Source organism: Myotis daubentonii, chromosome 2, assembly GCF_963259705.1.
Source record: "Myotis daubentonii chromosome 2, mMyoDau2.1, whole genome shotgun sequence".
Lineage (NCBI taxonomy): Eukaryota > Metazoa > Chordata > Mammalia > Chiroptera > Vespertilionidae > Myotis > Myotis daubentonii.
The window spans coordinates 161,627,527-161,654,113 of NC_081841.1; the positions used below are offsets into that span (position 1 = coordinate 161,627,527).

A 26,587-nucleotide genomic window follows, 5' to 3' on the forward strand; every position below is an offset into this window, starting at 1 on the left:
ACTGCTTGCTATTATATTTTGACTAGAGTCCCGGTGCACAAAAATTTGTGCACTCAGGGGGGTCCCTCAGCCCAGCCTGCGCCCATTTGCAGTCCAGGATCCCTTGGGGGATGTCCACCAGTCGACTTAGGCCCACTTCCCGGGGGATCAGGCCTACGCTTGCAGTCAGACATCCTTCTGGCAGCCAGGGAGCCTCAGGTGATGTCCAACTAAAGGCTTAGGCCCCCAAGGGAGCTATGATGAGGAAGCTGGGGGTGACAGAGGAGCCACGCTGCCCTGCCCCGCCACCCTGGGTCGGGTCGCACACAGGATGCCCGCCGCCCCGAGTCACAAATAGCAGGCCTGGATGGTGGCGGGGCAAGCAAGATGGCACTGACCCGCCCTGCCTGCAGTATGCAAATTAGCCACCATCTTTGTTGGTGGTTAATTTGCATATCATGCTGATTAGCCAATGGGAGGCGTAGCGAAGGTATGGTCCATTACCATGTTTGTCTATTATTAGATAGGATTAGAAAGAAGATACCTACCTATATATAATATTTAATGAACCTAAGAAGTAATCTGGCACTTTAAAATCACTGAGAGAATCACATCAAAAATGTTTTGTTGTGAAAGAACTAGAATTTGTTTGATGGTTGTCAGAATGTGCACAGGGCCACCACTGAACCTGTTCTAACCCACTTGCATGTCTATACTGCGCATCAGAAAGGAGAAAGAAAGGCTTCTGAAACCCTCAGTTCCATCTTTCTTTGTGCAGTTCCAACAAAATTCTGTGAAAACTTCTGTGCTTGCACACAGGAACAGCAGCACTAAAGTTCACTGTGATATGCGATGACACCCACTACCCCATAGCTTATTGGCTGGCAAAGTTAAGAGGTTCCTTAGGCAATATATGCAGAAACTGACTCACATGATTTCACCAACAGTTAATCTGATGAGTCGCTTATTGTTTTCATTTTCATGTCTCTGACCTGTAGTAAGATTGAGCATCTTCTCATTTTTATTATTAGACCTTTTAATTTCCTTTTCAAAAGGGTGTCTTTTAATATGATTTGCATAATTTCCTACTGGTGGTTTTACCTTTTTCTTATAGATAATAAGAGTTCTTACAAATTCTGCATACCAACCTGCTACTTCATTTGTTGCTTAGCATTTAACTTCCAAGTAAACAGTTGTTGTTAGGTATAAATTTTAAATTTTTATAAACTCAAATCTGTCAATGTCTTCTTTTAATAGTTTTTCCATTTTTGCGTCTTAAAGGCTTCTTTGTGTAAGGACATAACAATGGTCTTATTTTCTTTACATGATTTTAATATTTTGTTCGTTTACACACCAAGGACTTTAATCCATCTACTGTGAAATTCAGTAAGATAAGGAGAAGGAATCTTTCTCTCTTTGGATAGCAAATTGATCCAACACCCACCATATCTTGAGTAATTCAGTCTTTCCTCCACAGATTTATAATGTTCCCTTTACCACACACCAAAAAAAATGTCCCTGTCTGGAAAAGTTAAACATATGTTTGAAAATAATGTGCATTCTATAAAATTACTCTTACAAGTTTTAAAATCTGAATATTACATTTAAATAGTCCTTGATCACACAGTTGAATGGATATTCAATAAACCCACTGTCCATCATTGATTCTGCCATGTGCCTGTGATTCTGCTGCCTACTGAGGGGAAACCACAATTCTTTTTTTCTTTTTTTTTTATTGCTTAAAGTATTACAAAGGGTATTACATATGTGTCCTTTTCTTTTCCCCCGCCCTTGACAATCCCCTGACCTCCCTACCCCCCCAGTGTCTTATGTCCATTGGTTATGCTTATATGCATTCATACAAGTCCTTCGGTTGATCTCTTACCCCCCTCCCTCCTGCCCCCCAACCCTCCCCCTTCCCGCTGCAGTTTGACAATCTGTTTGAGGCAGCTCTGCCTCTGTATCTATTATTGTTCAAAAGTTTATAATGGTCTCTATTATCTATGAATGAGTGAGATCATGTGGTATTTTTCCTTCATTGACTGGCTTATTTCACTTAGCATAATGCTCTCCAGTTCCATCCATGCCGTCACAATTCTGCACTTACAATGACTAGACCATTCTCTGCGTGGTTCTGGAGTTTGCACTCTCCCCATCTATTGTAACACCTATCATGCTGAATTGTATTTACTGGCTCACATGCCTCTCTTGCACTCTAACCTGCAAGCTTTCTAGAGGCACAGTCCTCATCTCAATTACTTCTGAATCCCCAGTGCCTAGCACAGTGCCTGGTGCATAGGAGATGTGTAACAAGTGTTCATTAAATTGTGTTTCTTCTCCCATGTAGTATTGTTCAAAACTGTTTTGTTAGTAAGACATAAGAAGAAAGGAAGGTGAATCACAGAGTCACCTCTCCCTCATGCCCCTTCCCCTCCTCAGAACATTTTTTTAAACCTGCTTTAGGATATCACTACTATCTCTGTCATGTTTAAATGTCCCTCAAAGCCACACAATTTCATTCCAGTCTTTTTTTTTATTTCATATATATATATATATATATATATATATATATATATATATATATATAATTTATTGTCTAAAGTTTTACATATGTCTCTTTTTCCCCCAATTGACCCCCTCCCCCAGCCATTCCCACCCCAGGCAAGCCCCCACTGCCCCAGTGTCTGTGTCCATGGGTTATGCTAATATCTCATTCCAGTCTTAAACTTGTAGGGGAAGACCTACCTCATCAAGTAAAAGGGTTTGAAAAAGGAAAGACTTAAATAGACAATATTCTGAGATGGTTTTGCCTCTCTTCATTCATTCAACAAACATTTGGTCAGTGCCCACTCTGTACACAGCACATCTTAAGAACAGTGGGAAATACAAGTTCCTTCCTTGAGTCTATCCTCAGAAAAAAAAAAGGAAAAAAGTTAAAAATAAAAAACGAGAGAAAGAAAGGGGAGGAAGCCAAGCACCTAAGAGAGACTGACAACACAAATTTGACTGGACATGAGAAATGATCCTTGGGTCCTTGTTTTACCTCAAAACAAAGAAGCGTTTGATGACAGTAGCAACTTTCTCACTTCCCAAATGCCAAAGCAAACTTCTCGTTTGCAAAGGCCAAGCTATACCGTACCTTCAATCCTTTCACAGAGCTTATGCAAAGAGTGCATGGGGCAGGCCTCGCACAGCTTGATCTGGGTCTTGGCACTCTGGAGGGCGGCCGCTGTGCTGAAAGCCTGTTTCAGAGTCAGCATTACCTCATCCACCTACAGGAAGAAACAAAGCTCAGGTCTATAAAAGTCTGCGTTCACGGTAACACACCACAACCCCAACAGCAATGTGAGACTTTATTGATGCTGACTAAATAATAAATCACAGAATTTTGATGACTACAGAACTCTTAGAAAATATTGTCTCGAAGTCAGACCTTCCATTATACATATAATTGAAAGCTGGATAAAATTAGACCATTTTAATGTGTGTAACACAAGATTGGTCTGTTACTGGAATGCTATTTTTGAATCCCACCAAGTGTTATGCTAGCACAGACAGTTTGATAGTCAATCAGGTCTCTGTTTAAGTCGTTACTCAGACAAAGGTCTCTTTGGAAGTTTCACCTGCAATATATAGGGAGCAACAAAATAGGTTTACTATTCACTTGTGTTAACAGGTATCCTACTTACTGTGTCCTTCTGAGACCATGGTAATGAACCTAGTTATGAGTAACTGGAAAGGCGCAAAAGGAAAGACCAAATATAGGCATGCCATTTGTGCAGCTTTGCCAGAAAGCCACAGTTAAACACTCCTCAGGGGGCTACTTGTTTGTTCCCCACAGATCACTGGGGGAAGGACCTGGGCGGGAGTGAGGGGGTGTAGGGGGGGAATAGACACCTGCCCAGTAAAGTCTGGGTGACCTCTGTCAATCACACCTGGGAACAGGTCATTGGCCAGAGTCGCCGTGGCGACTGCAAGTGTGGGAAGATTTGAGATATCTAATCCCCTAAACAAAGAAGGTCACTCTTGCTCTCTTGGCTCCGGGTGGCCCTCCTGTTGCAGGGGACACGCTCTCTTGGCTTCCCTGCGTTCGCCCACGTGGCCCACAGCCATATGGACCCCACACAATGGACTAATGGACTGCAACTAGCCTAATGCTAAACTGGATCCAAATTCGCCAGGGAAAGGAAACTTTGGACGCTGCCTTTGCTTCCTCCTCTACTGAATCCCCAGCTGCACCTCTCCCAGGACTGGATTAAGGGGAATGGGGCTTTGCAAAAGCAGGGATGTAATTCCACGAAAATAAAACTTCCTACCACATCTCATCCTCCCGTGAGAGTCTCAGAAAATTCTTTTTTCTCGAGATATCATAAGGACCTGACCCCCAGCACCCAATGGGGAAGGAGATCCCCCACTTCCACAGATAACACTTCTGGATCATTTTTAGTGTAGAAACAAAATATATTCAAGCAAAGTTCTGGGGTAAATGAATTCCATTTAAACAATGTTGGGGAAGACTATAAAGGTTGCTCATCTTATCTCTTGGCTTCTAATTTATTATTATCTTCCTTCTGATTGGTGACACTAAGAAGTTCTGATATAATGTCTCACAGCTGGTCTCACCACTGGGCCAGCAGCTTAAAAACTGCCAGCTACTTTCTTCCTTGCTCTTCCAAGTGATTCAGTCAATAAGTGTGAGTCTAGCATTCTGGTTTCCTGGTTGCTTCCTTCAGGTCAACTAACAGCTTGGTCTCAAGCATTGTCAAGTCAAGCTCAGGCCATGTCGCCTTCTCTGGGAGACAACCATTGATGTTAGGTGTGGTTTTCCCAACTGTGGTCAAAGTCTGGGCTCTGCATGGGGGACTATGGAGTACTAAGGGCTCATCAGAACTACCTTTGATACTCAAAACCATGCACCATGCTTGTAAACTGTTTTTGGTGGGGGTTTTTTAAGACTTTTTTTCCCCTTCTCCTATGGCCTAGTTGAAGAATAATCTAATATTTAAAGGATTCAATTTACTTCTGCATTTGAGTGTATGTGGAACTTAGAATAAAAAGAAACTTTATTCTCCTAATATTACTAAAAGGAGAGCTCAAATACTAAGCAGTCAGTCACTATTCAGTTATGTTTTACTATATTACCAACCTTTGAAAAGGCTTATGAATAATTTTATATCACTCTATGAGTTAAAATGAAGTATTCATAAAATGTGTTCTTTTATGCTGTAATTAAAAATAAACATTTCTAGTTCTTGAAAATGAAATCACTACATTTAATGCCTTCACATTTTGATTTCATTGCCTTGTTATGTATTAAAATGCAATTTTAATTACTTATGGAACTGTTCATTTTTGTTTCTCATTTATCTTGGGATTAGCTTTCATAGAGGGTTATTATTTGATATTTAGTAATACTGCCTTGTAAAAGGCCTCCAATGGAAATACTAAACTTTCATGTTTTATCTACTTCTAGATGAATCAAAAGTCCATTTTAATTATGTTTGAAATGTGGTTACCAATTTCTTCCTACCACAAACATTACTAAAAACTTTATTTGACTTCTAAAATTTTAAATATTTTGTTTTTTTAATCCACCTTTTTTTTCCATATGGCCTATGAGACCTACCATAGGAACAGAGAAACTGCAACTTCAAATTAATGTAATGTGAATAATTTAATTGTTTTTGTTTAAATACAACAAAAACTCATAGATTGTGTTAAAAGGTTAAAAGTATAGGAATGGGTAAAAATAAATCAATCATTTGCAAACGAAAAGAAAGTATTCTTAATGTTATTATCAGGCAAAAGCAAATTTCCAGCAAAAAGTAGAAGATGAGACAAAGAAAGCCAATTTGTAATATGTAGGTGAAATTCATAATGAAGATGATGTTCATAAACACTTACATGCCAAACTTGGGTATTTTATAGCATCTTAGAATAAGTCTTAAAAATCACAGAATGTGTAAGGACTTTAAAAGATTATGGAGTCTAATTCTCTGTAAAAACTTACACCTCAGTCTTGGTAGCCTGGATCTTTTTTTTGTTATTGTTCTAGTTTCCCTGGATATTGTTGTCCATGGGGTTTTACTTTTTCCTTGTCTATAAGTAACAGTAACTTTCATTTTTTCACACCTTTTAAACCAATTTTGTTGAAAAGAGAAATGACATTTTCTACAAACCTCAGGGCTTGGTTAAACAAAATTAACTTACCTACCTATAGCTATTTTACAAAAGAAGGAAGGAGTACTGACATCTAAACTTCCAGTATCACCCTCCAGCACCCATCAGAACACCATACTATTTATCAATTCACAGCAATTGCTACACACACACACACACACACACACACACAATGCTAGTTGCGTATTCTTTGTACTCAGAGAAGTCAGCATGCTGTGGTTTTGCAATATTTTGTTTTATACAACTGCCAAGCCACATCAATCATAACACTGTGCTCAGACCTATACTATTTAACTGACTGTTGTGTTTTGTTCCATATGTCAGCTGCTTGGCCCATCCTCTGTTAGGCAGGAAATTTACATATTTTTCTCCTGGCTTGCAGTTCTGATGACTAGCTGTTCTGTTTAAGATGCCTTCTGATAAAATTAGAATAAACAGAGTTTCAAAGATTCTAGCATGGGCCTGTCCTTCAGAATAATGGTGCCCAGACTGGGATTCTAGTCCAGCTTCTATGTACCAGGAAGGCATTCTCAGCCAGTCTCGTCTGTTGCCTTAGTCACGGAGCTTATTAGGGTGGAAAGACACAGCATGTCTTTCTACTCTGAATCCGTGTTTCCAAAACCCATTCTATATGCACGAGGGTAAAACAAATATACTAAAACTACAAGCAAAGCAAAACTTGTAAAAGAGGTTGGAAGTAAGAAGGTTTCCACAGTCTTCCTTTTAATGTATATTATCCAGTCATCGAAGATGACCCAGCACCCAGAAAATGACTGCTTGAAGTTAAGAATAATACACTCTTGATCATTAAAATACTATTCCCAAGCCCCCAATAGCCTAGAAACACTGAGGGGATACAACAAGAATACGAACGGTGCCAACCCCAGCCCCGTGGCATGCACAGTCTAGTGGGGTAGGAAGTTGTGAACAAATAAAATAAGTGTGGGGATTTGTAAGAACTGCTAGTGACCTGCTAGTGCACAAGGTAGAGCAAGCACCCTGACGACAGAGTAACTAAAGTCAATTCCTGAAAAAGTCATCAGAAAAGGCTTCGCTAGGATGTGATATTTAAGCTGGGTCCTAAAATGTGCATGGTAAAGAAGAGGAAGAGGGCTCAGGCCACAGGAGAGCAAGGGCAGGCCCGCTTCGCATCCAATGAAGCAGCAGGCAAGAGAATATAAACATAGAAAACGAAGGCCGGCACCATCTCCTCGTTTAGCAGCAGGGCAGACCCTTGAGGCCCACGCGGCCTCCTTCCCACGCGGCAGCATAAAAGCAGTGAGCCCCGGCTCTGGCTGTCTGACACGGCTGGCTCCTCCCTCTATGTGAGAACCAACAGTGACCTCTGAACTTGAACTGCACTTCTGTGAGCCCCAGACACTCACTTAAATCCTAGATCACGTGAGTCACATGCACACAGTATTTGCTGATTCAACAGCAAACCAAACAAAAGGAACCTCACACCGATTGTCACTCCTGTCTCAGGGGTCTGGCCTGGAGAACAGCTCAGGGGACAGAACAGCCCGTGTGAGGATGTTGTCATGAAAGGGTGGGGACTGAAGGAGAATGAGGCAACCCTCTGCCATGCTAGACAATCTAGATTTTGTCCCTTACCAAGGAGGCATACATTGGTTTTTGATGAGGAAATGTTGTGAGCAAGGAAACTGTGGCTAGAGGACAGGTTAAACCAGTGGCAGGGCGTCTAGTTAGAACACAAATGCAATAGTGTAAGAAGATAAATGCCCAGAGTCAAGGAGCAGACAGAGAAGAAAGGGAGACAAGATGGATATAAGGGATATTTCTATCTTGAGTTAATAGAATTTGGTGAACAGTGGGTATAGAAAGTGAAGAAAATGCATTGTGGTGTCTAAATTGAGAAGTTGGATAAATGGAGTTGCCAAAATAAAATATGGCTCATATGACAGGTTTGGGGAAGGGAGGAGAGTAAAGGATCCAAAACCTGGTGGAAGAATCAGGTCAAAAAGAGGGACAGAGAAGGGAGTAGTAACGAGTGGGCTGAGCAGGGGCAGTGGAGCAGTGGGCGTGGGTGACAGATTATCCTCCATTATCTTTCTGCCTACCTCTTACTTGGTGGGCACTTCCCAGTATTGAGTCATTGGTTCTCTTTGGCTTTCTCTCTCCTACTTCCCCCAGGGTACTCATCCACTTCCATGCCTTCAACTGTCATCTACGTAACACCGACCCTCAAACTTCTCTCTCAAGTCCTGAACTGAATTATTACAGAGTGGCCACCTGGATACCAGCATTTGGCTTTGCCATAGGTGTGGTTAATTACTTAGTGAGAACAAAACTCATATGGACCTCTCTCGAATAAGGTCAGTGGCAAGAACACTACAATCCCCAGAGGAAAAGGTTGAGACCCAGAAGGCACTAGTCAGAAAGCAGCTTGGTGTCCATGCACTTCCATTTCCTCCTTATTCCCAAACTCAGTCTCCAGGCTGCGACTATGGAAGGCAAGAGCCACACCGGGATCATGCACCGAGAAAATGAAGAGACTGCTGCCTGGCTCATTGGAGTATGTCTAAGGTGTGTGTGGGAGAAATGTTTGTGGAAGAATCATTCTATGTCTAAGGAAATATCTTTCTTCAAATGATGGTGATATATCTAAAGGTTTGTGTTAAAATGGTTAGGAAAGATAACACAAGTAGAAGAAAAAGGAAGAAATTTTAGGGAAAAATATCAATATATTTTTATTCACTCAGATGTATTTCCAAGTGTGCCTTACATATTTCTTCCAAACTCCAACAGCCCGCATAAAAGGTGGAGGGGGTTGAAGACATGAATCGACTTTCAAACCCCAAAGAAAGAAAAGGAAGACTAAAGACCATAAAGAATGAAGTATTTTCAAAATGAGGACAGGGCTAATGAAATAAAACAAAATCATTCTCTGAAGCATTATGTATTCTGAGATGTTATAGCAATTAAGGGAATATGAGGTGAGTGGCCTTCCTTATATTCTTACATGAGCAATGAAAAAAGTAACAGCTCTTCTATTATTAGTCTTTTCCTACTTTTAAAAAATACTTCTGGTAAGATGATTGGATTTGCTAAACTCAAAAAAGTATCTCGGCTTGAAAATTACCATGGCAATTTTTGTTTTCCCTATTCTTGTGCTTCTTTAAAGAGCAGAACCCTATTTCTAGGTATTCTCTTCTTTTTTCCGCTGATGGCTGTTCTGTGAGGCTTGGGTCATAATAGACATGCCTCCCGTTAGCCGGAATTCTGGGCAGAAACAATCACACCACTTACCAGAGATTCACTGGCACACTGGAACACGTAACAGATGTACTGGCTCAGCCCAGGCTCTGGGGACTCCCGACAGATAAAGCCAAAGTGGTCCACATGCTTTATACCCTGGCAGGGAAAGAAGTGGTGTTTATGGGAATATGTCCTTTTAATCAACGCTATGAAAATCAACATTAGTCCCATGCTTTTACACTTCCACCAGTCTTCTTACAGCACTGTGACAGGGAACATAATGTCACACCAAATTTATATGGTGGCCTTTTGATACATAAAATAAAGGATGAAACCAAAAACTCTTTTTTTTTTTATTTCAGACAAACACTGTTTACTCAGTGCCACAGGAGGAAAATATAATGAACTGCTACTCAGTGAATGGGTGATTCATCATAAACCCTGTTTCCAAAAGGCTAAGGATCAAAAAAGCCACATCTAACAATGCTTTAATTAAATGGCATACAATTCCCTAAAGTGTGCATTAAAAACACTAGAACATTTATCTACTTATAGACCTTAAGGAGCCAAACCCGCTAGAAAACGATACATTAAAGAAATTATTGCAGATGTCAGTTATCCAAATGCACAAATCACTGTGCTCCCTGAATGTAGGCTAAGCTAAATAAACTCAGCTACACTTACTAAAAAATTCTGAGTCACTTGTGAATCTCAGTCAGCCTGAATACATACATACCAATTAGTAGACAGTACCTTGTTATTTTAATAGCAAGCATGGGATTTTGAAAAGCCAGGTAGGCAAAAATTTAAAGTTGTCCTGCAATCAACCTAAATCCCAATGAGAAGAAAAAAAAAAAAAGTGTGCAGGGTCAGGGGTTTGGAGTCAGACAGATTTGATTTTCAATCTTAGTTCAACCACTTACTAGGTATGAGGCATTGCTCTGGGTTGTTAGTAATTACCTCTGAGGCACCATTTTTTGTTATAAAAGCGTGGAAATGGCACTAATTGCAAAACATTTTTGTGATTTGGAACTAAGAAATATCTATCATAGTTCCTGACACACTTGCTAAATGGTAACCACTATTTATACTAATAAAAGGGTAATATGCTAATTAGACCGGATGTCTCCTGGACATCCTTCCAAAGCCACAGTGGCGGGGGCCAAGGCAGAGGTGGTTAGGGGTGATCAGGCAGGCAGGGGAGAGCAGTTAGGGGCCAATCAGGCCAGCAGGAGAGAGCAGTTAAAGGGCAATCAGACCAGCAGAGGAGAGCAGTTAGGGGGCAATCAGGCTGGCAGGGGAAAGCAGTTAGGAGTGATCAGGCTGGCAGGCAGAGGCAGTTAGAGGCAGCAGGAAGGTGAGCAGTTAGGAGCCAGCGGTCCCAGATTGTGAGAGGGATGTCCAACTGCCAATTTAGGCCCAATCCCACAGGCCTAAACTGGCAGTCAGAAATCCCCCGAGGTGTCCCAGATTGCAGAGGTTGCAGGCTGGGCTGAGGGATACCACACACACCCCCGTGCATGAATTTTGTGCACCGGGCCTCTAGTTCTTATAATAATAAGCTCAAGCTACCCAACAGATATGATGAAAGGAAATCAACTCTGATAAAAAGGAAAAAGTCTATAGTGAGGAGTGAGGCTATAATTCATGAGGTGAAAGTCAGCTCAATCTAGTACAACTCATTGGTGATTAAAGAATATCCTTTACTAGCTTAGTGCTAAATGGGGTAAATTCATAGGACCTCATTAGCTCAGTGAGTTTCAGGTAGTGGCACTATTTTCAGTGCCGTAAACCACTCTCTTGTTCCCCTTGCTTGCCAAAGACACAGTCCTACAGATTCCAAAGAATGAAACCTCAGTAGGTGTGCATGTGTTAAAAAACAGGCCTATTCCTGGAAGTGGCCACAGGATATCAGTTCAATTCTGGGGAAAGAAGTAATAAGAGCAGAGCCACTCAGTGAGGAGCAAGGGTTAACCTGACAATTATTCCATTCAAAGGCCTTTTCCACAAATTTCTGTCATATTTTTGTGTAGAATGTCAGAATAGAAAGGTTGCTTTTTAAAAAAGAAAGGAAAAAGCAAAAACCACATTTGACCTGCCAGTTTTATATATTGGACTTGGCTGGGTTTTTTGTTGTTGTTTTTAACTATTTTTTCCCCCTCTGGCTGTTCAATGAGCATTGCCAGTTTTCTTACAGAAAGGCTTGGGGACTGTGGGGTGAGCAGCACTTTTTAGGATGATTCTTTGTGCTCTGGGGGGAGAGGAGCAGTAACTACACTAGTTTATACACCACTCTCTCCCCAGTACTTGGCACAAGGCCCTACATGTATAAATATCCACTCACATTTACTGAATACCTAAGTGTTAAGATCTGTCTTAACACATCTTCTTCTGATGCCCTGTATAATAAGACACCACAGAATAAAACACCTGCCCTCACAGAGCTTAGGGTCTTGCAGGGACTCCCAATAAACATAATTATGAGAATGCTCAATAAATACTTTTTCCGTTAAAGTAAATAACCTTTCTACTCAATTTTTTGTCTTTTAAATGGCAATTTAAAAATTTGGAATATATTCTTCCTATAGAGATATGCTGCTTCTATCTCTTATTAGAGTAGAAAATTTTTACCTTTACAACATAATTTTATGTATTCACATAATAGAACAAAATGAAACAGCATTAGCTGAGGCTGAAGTGAAAAATTAACAAGATATACAAAAGTTTATCATTTTCAAAGGGGAAAATGTCTTAATATCATACCTATGGTAATGCCAACTCCAAAAACATTTTTTTTAAAGACAGTCTTGCTCTGACCAGTGTGGCTCAGTTGGTTGAGCATCACCCCGTGCACTGAAAGGTTTCTGGTTCAATTCCAGGTCAGGGCACTTGCCCGGGTTGTAGGCTAGATCCCCAGTAGAAGGCATGCAGGAGGCAGCAAATCCATGTTTTGCTCTCACATCAATGTTTCTCTCTCTCTCTCCCTCTCTCTCCCTCTCCCTTCCTCTCTCTCTAAAAATCAATTTTAAAAAGTCTTGATTTTTCAACATTAAACATAGGAAGAGATCTTGACAAAATCAGGTCCCTGTAGGTATATCTGAGTCACCTTGCTAGGAAAGAAGTTAATCCTCTCTCTTCCAGGGTCATCCTTGCATTTTTAACCTGCCCATATTTAGATTTAGATACTCCCTCTACTCAAACATCTTCACGATTTTTTTCTATGTTTACAAAATATTTAGGTAGTTCTAACTTTTGGATAGATATTCTAAATTATCAGTATGGTATTTAGGACACTAGTTTGTGTCTAATATGACTGGTACACATTTAACTGTATCAATGATTTAAACAAGTTTCAAAGACACAGTTTATGAATTTAAAATAAACAGAAGAACAAAAATACACCAAAATTTTCTTTTCAAAATTTAGGCTTTACATTAACAGAATTTGAAAGTACCAGTTCCCCTTTTACTGCCTATTATGGTGTAAAGAGCAAACATGACTCAGTGATACCCACAAGTCCCAGTGACCAAGACTTGGAGGAACACTATCTGAGAAGGTATTTTTCAAGAGAACTCACCACCACAAAAATTCCAACAGTGCGACGAATTTAATGAAGCGACGTACGAAGAGAAAGGGTTAATGAAAATGAGGACAAACTATTCTGACACTGAGGAACCCAAGCAGGCTTTTATTACTGACATAGACACAAACACATCAAACACTCTCAATTTAAGACAAATCCACATAAAATGTTTTAATTTTTTTAAGAATAGCCCAATTTGAAGATGTTTAAGCCCAGTTACTTTGTGGCTAATTTAGAAACAAGATTTGGTTGGTTTCCTCAAAGCTATGATCAACTTCAATACATACCTGCGAACAGGAAGAGATGTCTTTAAAATTCTTTTCCAGCACAACTGATTTAGTGTCTGGACTGATAAGGTTGATCTCAAACCGCCCAACCTTAAAAATAAAAACATTCCAATTAATTTCAACACTCAAGGGCCTAACATCCTACTTTATAATTAAATATTCAACTAATAATATAGATTCAATGCTATATCCAGAAATACTTATTCACATGTGCTTCATCATCCAATCCAACCAATATTTCAACTCCAAATATCAGCAGCCTCATAAAACTTCTTTCTTTTATCTAAAAATCATAACAATTAAGTTGGTCTTAATTTACAAGATACCTTTTGTTTTCAGGTTAAACGTGATTGTCTCTTCAAAAAAAAATGTAACCTTTCCTTACTTTGTGCTTTCTAAAAATACCAATTATTTAATTATAATTTATGATCATACTTTCTCCCAAATGGTCAACAAAAAGATATACCATTTGCCATTGGACAGATAATTAATTTTTTTTAAATAAACAACTCTTCAGAAAAATTAACATCATGGACTGTGGCTAGCTAAGAAAAAGAATAAATCCGACAGCCCAAAGAAGAGGGTCAACAGTTAACACGTCACCAAAGGCAAGACGATAGACACTTTAATAATACGCTTAGAGTGATATTAACTTTTTTAAAAGAACAAAACTAAAGAACTCATGAACTTCTGATGAAGGAAATATTACACACAGGGACTGTTTATCAAGCTATGCTGTGGAATTTCCTTTTCCTGGGTTCTTTATAACAGGATATAAAGGACAGCAACACTTTTTTTTTTTTTAAGAAAACTAACCTTACAAACTCAGGATTAAAGAACCTCTACAAGGCTTTGTAACAAATTAAGCTCTTTTAAGTGATATCCTGTAAAACTTCAAAAACATTTTATAATTAAGACGGAATCTTTTACACCTATAATAAATATAGCATGCACCAAATTATTTTAATCCCTGATCCAGTAGATAATGAGACCTCTGGTGTTTCTTTAACCTTCTCTTTTGTGTATAATCTCATCTGAAAACACACCTATAATCCTCTGGACTTTTCCTTTTCCTCTCCTCCGTGCCTAATCTCACTCTCCAGATTCACGTCTTTAAATAATCTAGAAAACTGACTTTCTGGGCCTGGCTGTGTGGCTCAGTTGGTTGGAGCATTAACCCATACAACAAAAAGCTGTGGGTTTGATTCCCAGTCAGGGCACATGGCTACTGACCGGGGAGTGATGTCTTCTCTCCCTTCCTCCCTCTAAAATCAATGAACATACCCTTGGGTGAGGATTGAAAAAAAGGTAAAGATAAAACTGTCCCTTCAGGGTCCCAAATGAAGTAGAAGTCATGACTGGAGGTCACTGTGGACTCCCATAAACAATAACAACAACAAAAACTGGCTTTCTACAGTTATTAAAAAAACAGCAACTTTTATCTACGAATCCCCCTAAGGCAAATTGCTGATGATATTAAGAGTCATCTTCTGTTTTTACGCCTTGCACTAGCTGTCCAGGAATCTCCTTTCTTTAATTGCTTTTCTCTCCATCTCTCCCTGCCCCCTCATTTCTTACAATCCACATTCCACGCCGGTCTCTCAGCCCTTCCCTCCTTTCCTTTCTTTCTCCACCTGCCTTATCTGCTTCCCAAGAAAGGGAGAAATAAAAGTTGGATTATTGCAGAATGAGTGCTTCTGTCTAGCAAGGGCTGAGGAGCCGCAGAGCCCCCTGCCGGGCAGCACCTGAAACAGCATGGTTCTGTTCTTCTCCGAGTCCGAGGGCTGCACGTGGCTGGGCGCGCTGGCATGTCGCCTTCGTGGCTGTGGTTTGTGGCTGTTCTCTGGGACTTTCCTTTGCAGGCCGGTGACGCTGCTGCACCGGGAGCGGAACTCCTGCGGGTCATCAAAGACAGAATCCTCCAAAATCCGCTCTGGGAAGCAACCTCGAGAGCTGGCCAGCGCAGGCTGGCTGGCCACGGCTGGTAAGGCAGGGTGGGTGTCGGGGATGTCATCGTCTTCCTCCAACAGAATGTCTGCGGGGGAGCTGGGCCCCTCCACCTCGAAGACGGCCCGGTGGTTGGCGGCGTCAGGGCCGTGCTCGCCCTGGCCCCGGAGGCGCTGCTGCTCGTGCAGGCTGAACTTCTCGATGCAGTCGTCGATGAGGCTGGACGGGGCCTTCTTGTGGGTCACGGTCACCTTCCCGCAGTACAGGACTTCGAACTTCTGGGAGTTGTAGAAGGCGTCCTCATTGTCTTTGCTGGGCTTGGCATCCTCTTTCATGGCAGCTTTAGACAACTGCCTTATGCTGCTGATAACATCGGGAACCTAAAAGATAATTTACAATACTCATTTCAGCCAACTCTTTAGAGATCATGTATGTTTCCTAGACCTGTTATTATCACACAGAATGCTACCAAATGATAAACTATAGAAAGTAACAGTCAGTCCCTATGTAAAACAAATTTAAATTACACTATCATGATTTGGAAGTAAGATTTGACATTTAATGATATCATACTATACATTCTCCTTTTAAATGTATTCATTTTCCAAACAACAAAACCATGAATGATATAGGCCACTATCAACCTTTAATAAATCATATAGTCTACCTTTTGAGTAATTTTATAAGTTACTAGAGGCCCGGTGCACAAAATTTGTGCACAGGTGGATCCCTAAACCTGGCCTGCAATCAGGGCTGATTGGGGCTTTCCTTCCCCTGGCTGCCTTCGTTCCGGGCCGCCCCCTGGTGGTCAGCGCACATCATAGTGAGCAGTCAAACTCCCAGTGGGTCGAACTCCCAAGGGGACAATTTGCATATTTGCCTTTTATTACTAGTATATAGGATTGTGAGTAATGAAAATTAAGGGGAAAAGATAAAATTTTTAAAAGTGTAATGATTGAAAATACATGAATAAATAAATAAAAGTTATTATGAGCCTCGGTGAACAGGAACCAAAGTTTCAACTTTCCAGATCACAAATTAAAATTATGATCTGGATATATTATATAATATATAATATATATTATATATTTCTGGTACCACACACCATCAGCATTAGCCATCAGGAACAATACAAATTAAAGCCATAGTAAGACAACATTACACACCTATTAGAATGGCTTACATGCCCACTGGGAGGTAAAGCAATTGGAACTTTCATACATTGTATTTGGAAATGTACAAAGGCACAACCACTTTAGAAAACTGTTCAGCAGTTTCTTAGGAGTTAAACACAGGCTTAGAGGATCCAATCATTCCACTGCTATCACTATCTTGAGATTTAGCCAAAAGCCCTGAAAATTTATGTTCACATAAAAGCTTGTACATGAATATTCACAGAAGCCTTAGTCAAAGCACCCCAAAACAGGGGGAAAAAAACCCTCACAAATGTTTATCAACAAGTGAACACTCCCTAATTATCAGGGAAATGCAAATCAAAACCACAATGAGAGCCCTGGCCAGTGTTGCTAAGTGGTTAGAGCATTGACCCGCACACCAAAAGGTCTTGGATTCGATTCCAGTCAAGGGCACATACCTGGGTTTCAGGTCCACTCCCCACCCTCAGTCAGGGCTCATGCGAGAGGCAACCAGTCGATTTGTCTCTCACACACTGATGTTTCTCTTTTCTTCTCTCTCTCTTCTTTCTCTCTCTCTCTTTCACCCCTCCCCTCCCCCCCCGCCCTCCTTCCCTTCTACTCTCTCTGAAAAAAGCAATGGAAAAAATATCCTCAGGTGAGGATTAAAAAAAAAAAAACCACAATGAGACATCACCTCACACCTGTTGGAATGGTATCATCAAAAAGACAAGTGATGACAAGTGCTGATGCAGACATGCAAAAAAGGGGCCCTTGTGCACTGTTGATGGGAATGTAAATTGCTGCAGCCTCTGTGGAAAACAGTATGGACGTTTCTCAAACTATTACAAATAGAGCTACCTTATGACCCAGTAATTCTACTTCTGGGCATATATACAAAGGAACCAAAATCACTACCTTGAAAAGATATCTGCATTCCCACATTCACTGCAACATTATTTACAAAGCCAAGAAATGGAACCAATCTAAGTGTCTATTAACAGATAAATGGATAAAGAAAATGTGAAATACACACACACACACACACACACACACACAATGGAATATTATTTAGCCATAAAAAAGAAGGAAATCCTGCCATTTGGGACAACATGGATGGATCTTAAGGGCATTTTGCAAAGTAAAGTAAATTGGACAAACAAAGACAAATACTATATGATCTCACTTATATGTGGAAACCAAGAACAAAAACAAAAAGGGCTCATAGAAACAGAAGAAATTGGTGATTGCCAGAAGCCAACAGTGGGGGGAATGGTAGTCAAAGGTACAAATGTCCAGTTAAAAGATAAATAAGCTCTGGGGATGTAATATATAGCATGGTAACATCTATAATAATAAAAGTGTGATATGGTAATTAGACCAGACAGCCAAACGACCTTCCGGACATCCAGACGTCCTTCCTGACAAAGCTGGGGCCCCAGGGAAGCCGACCCGGGTCCCTGGTGCCTGTGGGCAGCCGGAGGAGGGAAGCAGCCTGGGTCCCAGGTGCCTGCCAGCAGCTGGAGGAGGGAAGCCTGGGTCCCAGGTGCCAGAGGGAAGGCGGTGCTAGCAGCTGGGATAAGGAAGGCCTACTCTTGCACAAATTTTCATGCATCAGGCTTCTAGTTTATAAATATAAAAGCCTAAGCTACCAGTCGACTGGTCACCATGATGCGCACTCACCACCAGGGGGCAGATGCTCAACGCAGGAGCTGCCCGCCCCCCCCCCCCCCTCCAGTGGTCAGTGCGCTCCCACAGCAGGAGTGCTGCTCAGCTGACCAGGATGAGCAGGGGTTGGGATGAGTGGGAGCAGCTCCTCCCTGGATCCTTGCAGGCCATGCCAAGGGACCCCACCAGTGCATGAATCTGTGTACCAGGCCTCTAGTAGATAATGATACTCTACTATATATTTGAAAGTTGCTAAGAGAGATCTTAAAAGTTTTCATCATAAGAAAAATATTGTAACTATGTAAAGCAGTGATTTTCCACCTTTTTCATCTCATGGCACATATAAACTAATTACTAAAATTCTGTGGCACACCAAAAATATATTATATATTTTGCTGATCTGACAAAAAATAGGTATAATTTTGAATTACTTACAAAAAATATAAGAATACTAATTACCTACCATTTTTGCTTTAAACTGACTTTTTAAAAAAAAATCATTGGTTAATTTCTGGTACCAAGAATTAGCCAATCAGATGCAACCTTATTATGTGACCAATAAGATACAACCCTGTTATATGACCTATATATTTATGGTGCAAGACAAGGCATTCACATGGAACAGCTACTATTGTGTTGGCTACTGTCATTTTTTTTTTATTTGACAGTCTAAGATAAAAGAAGTCAGTGCCTCTGACTAACTAGTCAGGTATTGCATGTTCTAAATATTCTTGCAGCACACCAGCTGAAATTGCTAATTTAAGGTGATGGATGTTAACTAGAGTTATTGTGGGAATCATGTCACAGTGCATCCATGTATCAAATCATTATGTTGTATACCTTAAACTAATACAACATCATGTGTCAATAATACTGAAGAAAAAAGTTAATGGATAAGAAAAATGTGGTACAGTCACACAATGGAGTACCACTCATCATCTCTCACCCAGTTTATTGCAATAAACTTTTTAACTGGTGTACCTTGCCCCCTTCAGTCTACTCTTAAACGTCGAAAGGATCCTTTTTAAACTTGTCATGTTACTAGCAAATCCTCCAAGCTCCCCATTTCATTAAGGGTAAAAGACAAGATCCTTACTTTACTGTAAGGGTCCCTGAAGAGGGCCAAAATTGGTAAATGATTATAAATTACTAGAGGCCCAGCGAAATCGTGCACGAGTAGCTCACTTCGCTTCCGCTTCCGCTTGCCTCAGCTGGCTGCCCCACCCATCGCTGCTAGTAGCTCACGCCCCACCCTCTGGTAACTCTCTGCCACTGGTAGCTCGCACCCTTCCCCCTTCCCCCCACCCCCCTCACCCCCCTCAAGAGCACTACTTGTTTTGTCATGACAGTGTTACGGTGTCACAGCCACAGCCCTTTTATTAGTATAGATTAAGTCATCTGGATACCAGATGGGCTGAGCCCCAAAATGGCATCAGTCCCCAGGGATGGAAGTCAGAGATTTTAAAGGACTCTAGGTGGGCTTTTTCTGGGAGGAGAATTCTATGGGTGGGTCCGGATCCTGGGAAGGTCTAAAGGGGAAGGGGAATGGTCTTGGCAAGTGGAACATGGTCTAAAAGACAGGGAATGTCTGTTGTGAAGTGGTGTAAAGGTCAGTTCCCAATGGAGCGGGTATTAATTCAATTATTTGATCAGACCTAACGCTTAAAATGTACAGGGTCCTTGTCATCTGAATATGACCCACTGGAAAACACACACACACACACACACACACACACACACACACACACACACACACACACACTGACACAGCCAGCATTTTCCTGGATTTTCCCCCCTACTTTATTGCTCTCCATAGCACTTACCACCTTTAACATTTTGTATGACTTATTTGCTAAAATATAAGCTCTAGGAGGGTGGTGATTTGTCCCTCCCTCCCTCCCTCCCTTCCGTCCTTCCTTCCTTCCTTCCTTCCTTCCTTCCTTCCTTCCTTCCATCCTTCTTTATTTTTTCCTTGTTGTATCCCCAGAGCCTAGAACAATTCCTGGTACATATCATACCCTCAATATGTGTACTAGCAACAAAACTGCTTTGGTCATTTTTATCTTTGGAAAAAGAGGAGATAATCTTATCTTCAGGGCTGCTTCACATTAAGACACCTATGGCATATCTTCGAATCTTCCAGCACCAATTCTAAATCCAGAATTTCTTCTCTTCCATGTAATTATTTGGGATATACTGCCAGAGAATTCACAATTTAAAAATCACAATAATTTCAGCTGGCTGTTATAAAAAGATAAAGTCCAAACACTATAGTTTCAATGACTCGCCCTGAACATTTGGCATGACTCAGGGAAATGGTCAGGTGTTTTGTACTAAAGCATGATCAGCAGCCTTAGCGCTCTGGCATTTCTTTTTACTTCAATACCTGACAAGATTCAAAGCTATGGAAGTGAGCTAGCTGACATTAAACCCTGCAAAAGTTAAGATAATCCTAGTGCAGTGGGCAAAGCCCTAAGATGGAATGATCCTTTCTTCCTTAAAAAACATCTTTTTATTAAATAATTTTTATCTGATTTTGCAACCAACATGCTTCTAAATTTCCAAACATGTTTCTGTAAAAGTACGGACAGAAATAATATCGGCAGGATTTTATGAACCTGAAGAATTTTTATCTTGTTACAAATACTGAAATTGTTTTGGTGCGTTATTAAAGTTATATTGTATTCCACCATTCAGGCTGCAAATAAAGTCAACTCAACCTCCGTTGTGTCACTCACTCTGTATTACCTGTTTGTACTTTTTCTCTTCCATTATATTGAGAGCTCTTACAGGAAGGACCGATCAGTGTCTGAATTTCTAGTCTCACAGGACACCTCCCTCTGACCACAGGTAAAGGCTCAGCACCTACATGTGATACAGTTAATGACCCAGCTTATACAAGCAAAGCTCATCATCTGGACTGAACTGAGCCATTTAACCTTCCAGTCATTTGAGTTGTTAACTACACTGTGAAACCTAAATTCTAGCTGTCTGTAATAGCTTTTCTCAGGTCATAGCTAACCACAGCTTTCAGTGAGCTGGGCTGCAGAGAGACGAGCTGCGAGACTGATCTAACAACACCCAGCTCTGGTTTTGCTTGTCATCATGTGCAAGACACACATAAAAGTTAACATTATATAGCCTCAGAGCCCACAGCAGAAAAGTCACACTCATAGTCGGGAACGAGCTATCAGAGAATCATGAAAACCTTCTATTGAGGCATTAAATAAAGGAGCTATCAGAAGCAGCAGCAGAGAAATAAAATCTCCATCTAGTACTTGTACATACAAATGATATTGTGAGGAAATGATATTCTCCCAGAGGACATATATAAACGAACTTGACTTCCTGTGTGTATTGAATCTTACAACATCTCCTTTGTTTCTATACTATCCTATATAATAAAAGGTTAATATGCAAATCAACTTAATAGTGGAATGACCAGTCACTATGATGCGCACTGACCACCAGGGGGCAGATGCTCAATGCAGGAGCTGCCCCCTGGTGGTCAGTGCAGTCCCAGAGGGGGAGCACCATTCAGCCAGAAGCCGGCTCATGGCTAGCGAGCACAGCGGTGGTGGCAGGAGCCTCTCCCACCTTCGCGGCAGTGCTAAGGATGTCCGACTGGCGGCTTAGGTCCGCTCCCCACCAGTCAGACATCCCCCAAGGCTCCCGGACTGCAAGAGGGTGCAGGCCAGGCTGAGGAACCACGCCCCCCCCCCCCCAGTGCACGAATTTCATGCACTGGGCCTCTAGTTATATCATAAGCTCTTAAGTTAAAGAATGAGTTGAATTTTGAATCTTATTTAGAGCTCTTCCCTAAGACCACTGGGAAAGTGTTCTCTGCTCAGAAGAAATGGGGCAACTGCTGTCAGCAAACAGGCATATAAGTAGTAGTGAACAGCTACCTAGAACCCTGATAAAAGTTCTCTGGGAGTGAGATAGGTTTACTAAATTTCTGTTGATACCTCAAGAGGTCTGGCAGTCCCCAAAATGGAGAGCCATGGCTTTCCACTCTGCTCACCCCAAGCAGGAAGCGAATGCATGTGTCAGGAATGTCTCCAGAAGCTATGGAGCACCTCAAGCTACACACTCCTGCTGCTCACTCTGGTTCCTCGCTCTCTAGCTACAGAAAACACCACTGCTCAGAGTCCGCCCACATCCCACAGAGCAGATGAGGACTCAATGCCAACTCAAGGAAAGGTGTTTATTCTGTGGCAGCACATAATCTATAACATAAAACAATAATAATGGCCTCAAAAGTTCCACCAAACGAGAGACTGACAGGTGTAAATTCTATCCCTAGTTGGACCAGACATTTTGCTATTCTGCCTCTTGGAATATCCTCTCCAGTAAAGGAGAGGACAGATACCTAGTTAATAGGGTCTCATCTAGATACAAATATCTGTGAGTTTATTTTTGTATCAATGTCACGTTAGGAACAAGATAATATACATTAAAAGAAATGGAAAATGGTCTCTATTATTAAGCCAGAAATATAGTAAGTCATTGAAATTACTCATCTCCATTGACACAAAGTAATCAATTCCACTAACAATAAAATGAACAGGGCTTTTTTCAAATGCCTCATGATTATTTAGAAAAAGCACAGTGCCACCTTTAGCTAGCATTTTGCTGTTACACTTCAGTAATCTCACTAAAAGAACCTAGATTCAAGTATCAAAAATTCAGACATTAAAGCAATTCCTCACTCTAGAGTAAAAGAAATTTCCCACTAGACCCCTAAATGTCATGCTGTCGTTTCTCATTAATTATCATAATTATTTATCACACTCCAAGCAATCCAATGGAGTTGTACAAATTACATTTTGCCTGACTTCAGAAACAAATTCTACAACTAACAACACAATACAGTTTACAGACTCAGGCAAACACAGGGTAAAAATCTGGATCATTAAAAGCACTAAGGAAAGATACCTGTGCTCAGGGAGCCGGTGGCCAGTGGTTCTCCAAAAGCAATGAATAAACCAAATTGATGTAATAATCCTCAGTATTAGCCTCTGTCGCACCTGGAAGTTCCCCTTCTTTTTAAGTAAGTCAGCAGTGACTGCACTGTGTTTGTTGGAAGTCCACCTTATCACGATGCAGCCAATTATAAAACCTCCCAGGAGCAACCGTTATTGCTTCAAAAGTAAAGTATTTCCTGACTCTGCAATCCGGAAACACCCTGATTGTTCAGGAGTGAAGCACAAGAGCGCTGGCTTTCTTTAGAAAGAACATTTTAAATTTGATAACCATTGTCTTTCTTATGCTACTTAAATAATCACAAGTGCCCAGCACTCATTAATAATGAAGATAAGAGATGAACCTCTAGTACAATGTCTTTTTTCCTCGTAGACTTCATTGATAAATAGATGAATCTCAGCAAACATTTAAAAATGGATACAAATATGAATGGGAGAATAAGCTGCTTAAAAACATACTTAAAATAAAAACCTGGGTCTGGCCGGTATGGCTCGGTGGTGGCGCATACCCATGAACCAGGAGGTCAGAATTCGATTCCCAGTCAGGGCACATGCTCAGATTGTGGACTCAATCCCCAGTGGGGGGTGTGCAGGAGGCAGCCAATGGGTGATTCTCTCTCATGATTGATGTTTCTCTCTCTCTCCCTTCCTCTCTCTGAAATCAATAAAATTCTATTTTAAAAAAACAACCTGGGTAAATCCTTTTACAATTGATAGATTAATTGATTAATTAATTCATTTCTTATTCATATTTTTATAATAATTATAGTAAGTACAGCAAGATATAGAAAAATGCAAAAAGAGGGAAAAGGTGTAAAAATTTTTGAAGGAAACCTTGGGGAACAATTCAAGTAAAATGAAAAAAAAACTGCCTAATGAGAAGAATTAACAATTTAAACTAGTTTCAATCAAATAGAGACAGTATGGAAAAGAAATATATTTGCTTTGGGAGTAGTATGTGCCTTTAGGGGAGGGGGGGGGAGTCCCTTCCTAGTTCTGTCTTACTTAAACTATTACGATCAGGTCAGCATTTTGAGAAAAGTCCGATTTTGTCGTTTCATGTTATCATTTCTATTTGGTTTCTTAAAGCTCATCTCCAGATAATAGAAAGTGATCAGAAGGCATGTGCACATCATAAAATGGCCCACTCACATTACAGAAACATTGACCGTTACCTAAAAACCCTTAGGTTTTTCCAGTCCCAGTTATTTGGGATCATGGGTCTGTCATTTTTAACATGAGGCCGTCTGACAATCTTAATTAGAAATAAAAATGATTTTTAAACCATTTTCATTTTTACCCAAAAGTACTTCAGCAAGTCTTTGTATTCAGTTAAAAATATAAAATACTACTTTAGGAGATATTCTGCACAATAAAAAGATGTATGATTTTCACTAGGTTTAGAGTCTAAATTGACTGGAGTAACACAGTGATTTTTAAAATTACAGAATTTTAAAACTAAAGGTGCACTATCTTGTTCTACAGATGTGGAAACAAACCATTTACATCAAATGTTAAACCAATAAAGCAGAAAATAACAAGAGTGCAGGGAAGGAGATTCTCTGGGGCCAAAGAAAGCCCAGTTATCTCTGCTTCCAAGTTGCTTAGTTTCAATCTTGGGCTTGAGCCAAAACAGTTTCCTCTTAGACCAGGATTTTCCTTCTCAGATAGTCCCCTGTCACTTTGCTCCAAACTCATTTTCGGCTCAGCAACTCTCTAACTGCTTCCTTTTTTGTGGCGTCTGAGTCCGTTCCAGCATCAGAGAGAGAGAGAAAAATTCCTTGAATTTTTCAGCTAAGTTCTCCCCTTCCCATTCCATCTCACTGATCATATCGTCAAATCCCTTCTCTGGAAGATATGACCCGTGCCTGTAAGACCATTTCGAATTTGCAAACGCGGTCATATATAAAATACATGAGAGTAACTCATGGAACAAAATGTGGGGGATCATGCAGTTGGGTTAAGGGAATGGAATGTCCCCAGCAACAGCTGAGTTAAGTGCTAGCAGTGGTTCTCAACCTTCCTAATGCCGCGTTAGGAATACAGTTCCTCATGTTGTGGCGACTCCCAATTTCATTGTTACAAATTGAACATAATTAAAGCATAGCGATTAATCACAAAAACAATATGTACTTATATATGTGTTTTCCGATGGTCTTCGGTGAAACCTGTGAAAGGGTCGTTCGACCCCCAAAGGGTCGCGACCCACAGGTTGAGAACCACTATGCTACAGGAAAAGATGAGCACAAGATAGAAACGTGGTAACAGGGTCAGAGGGCAAAGGATAGGTAAGAACAGTCCTTTTCAAATTCCCTTTCAAAAGCAAAATCATTATTTTTTAAAGAAGATTAGTCCACAGCGTAACATAATAGAAAGGGACATAACATGCAGTTAGAGGTCTTTAGTTGAAAGCCCCATTCCAATATTGCCCATTACGGGAAAGACACCATATCCTCTCAGCCTCTCTTTTTCCTTCTGTGAAATGGAAAAGTGTTTACTTCAGAGGTAAGCTGGGAAAATTAAATTAAATGGGCAAATGTGCCTGACACACGGCTAAGACATTGAAAACATTCAATGCTGTTCAAGTAAATAAAATATGTTAAGTCGGATTTGCATTGTGTAAGCAGATGGAGGAAGCTGCTAAATAAGAAAACACTGTCTTCATGAAATTTAGTAGCAGGGATACAAAATAAGTAAAATATAAAGGATTTGAGATAGTAAAGATTACCAAGGAGAAAAATAATGCAGGCAAAGGGGACGGAACATTTGGAGGAGGTGGCAGAAGATTTGCAATTTTAGTGAGTTGAGTAAAAACCTCTTTTCAGCAAGGAGGTGAGCCATGATGATATGTGGGGGAGGAGCATTCCAGACAGACAGAACATCATGTACCAAGGCCTTGAAGCAAACAATCGCCTGGCACGTTCAAGGAACTTCAGGGAGCCAGTGTGGCTGAATGTGAGTGAGTGAGCAGGAGAGATTATCCACGAGGCCACTGTGGGGCCAGGGGTATCCAAATCATGCAGGACCTTGAAAGGACTTTGGCTTCTACTCTTAGTGAGACAGAAAGCCAAGGTCGGGTGCTGAGTTGTGTGTAAAGGTCCGGTTGGCTGCTGTGTGATTAGATGGCAAAGATGAGGAGGCAGGAGCCTATTGCACCCACCCAGGGGGAGACAATGGGGGCTCACCCAGGATTCACAGCGAGAAAAGCGGTGAGAAGATGAAGGGTCTGGATATAGTTTTAAAAGCACAGTCAAGATGACCTGTTGATGTAGTTAATGTGACGTGTAAGAGAGGAGAGGAGGAATGAATGAACATCATGGGTTTGGGCCAGTGACACAGACTGAGGGAGGGGGATGCTTAACAAAGCAGGAGCTTAGTTTTGGACATGATAATTTTGAGAAGCTGTTCGGTTCTGACAAGTCCAAACAGCTTCTCTAGGGAGATGACAATAGACAGCTGAAAATATGTGTCTAAAGCTCAGGGGAGAAAACAGAACTGAATTTATATATGAAATAAATTTTGGAAAAAACAATGTATGCAGTTATGCAAAAAACAACAACAAAAACAGTCTTGTACCTTACCAAAATAAAAATAACATAGTTTGAT

General features: G+C 40.7%; 1 protein-coding gene across 4 annotated transcripts in view; it reads right to left on the bottom strand.

Annotated features, from left to right (window-relative positions):
• Positions 1-26,587, bottom strand: part of TBC1D4 (TBC1 domain family member 4) — a 212,674-nt gene that overhangs the window by 59,512 nt on the left and 126,575 nt on the right. For 3 of the 4 annotated variants that reach the window (XM_059684835.1, XM_059684833.1, XM_059684832.1), the window contains exons 2-5: positions 14,994-15,575; positions 13,249-13,338; positions 9,430-9,534; positions 3,119-3,251 (exon numbers count right to left, since the gene is read on the bottom strand). In XM_059684835.1, the coding sequence (XP_059540818.1) occupies positions 3,119-3,251; positions 9,430-9,534; positions 13,249-13,338; positions 14,994-15,575 (910 nt within the window). The remainder of the gene's footprint in view (positions 1-3,118; positions 3,252-9,429; positions 9,535-13,248; positions 13,339-14,993; positions 15,576-26,587) is intronic. The other variant, XM_059684834.1, reaches the window with a different exon arrangement.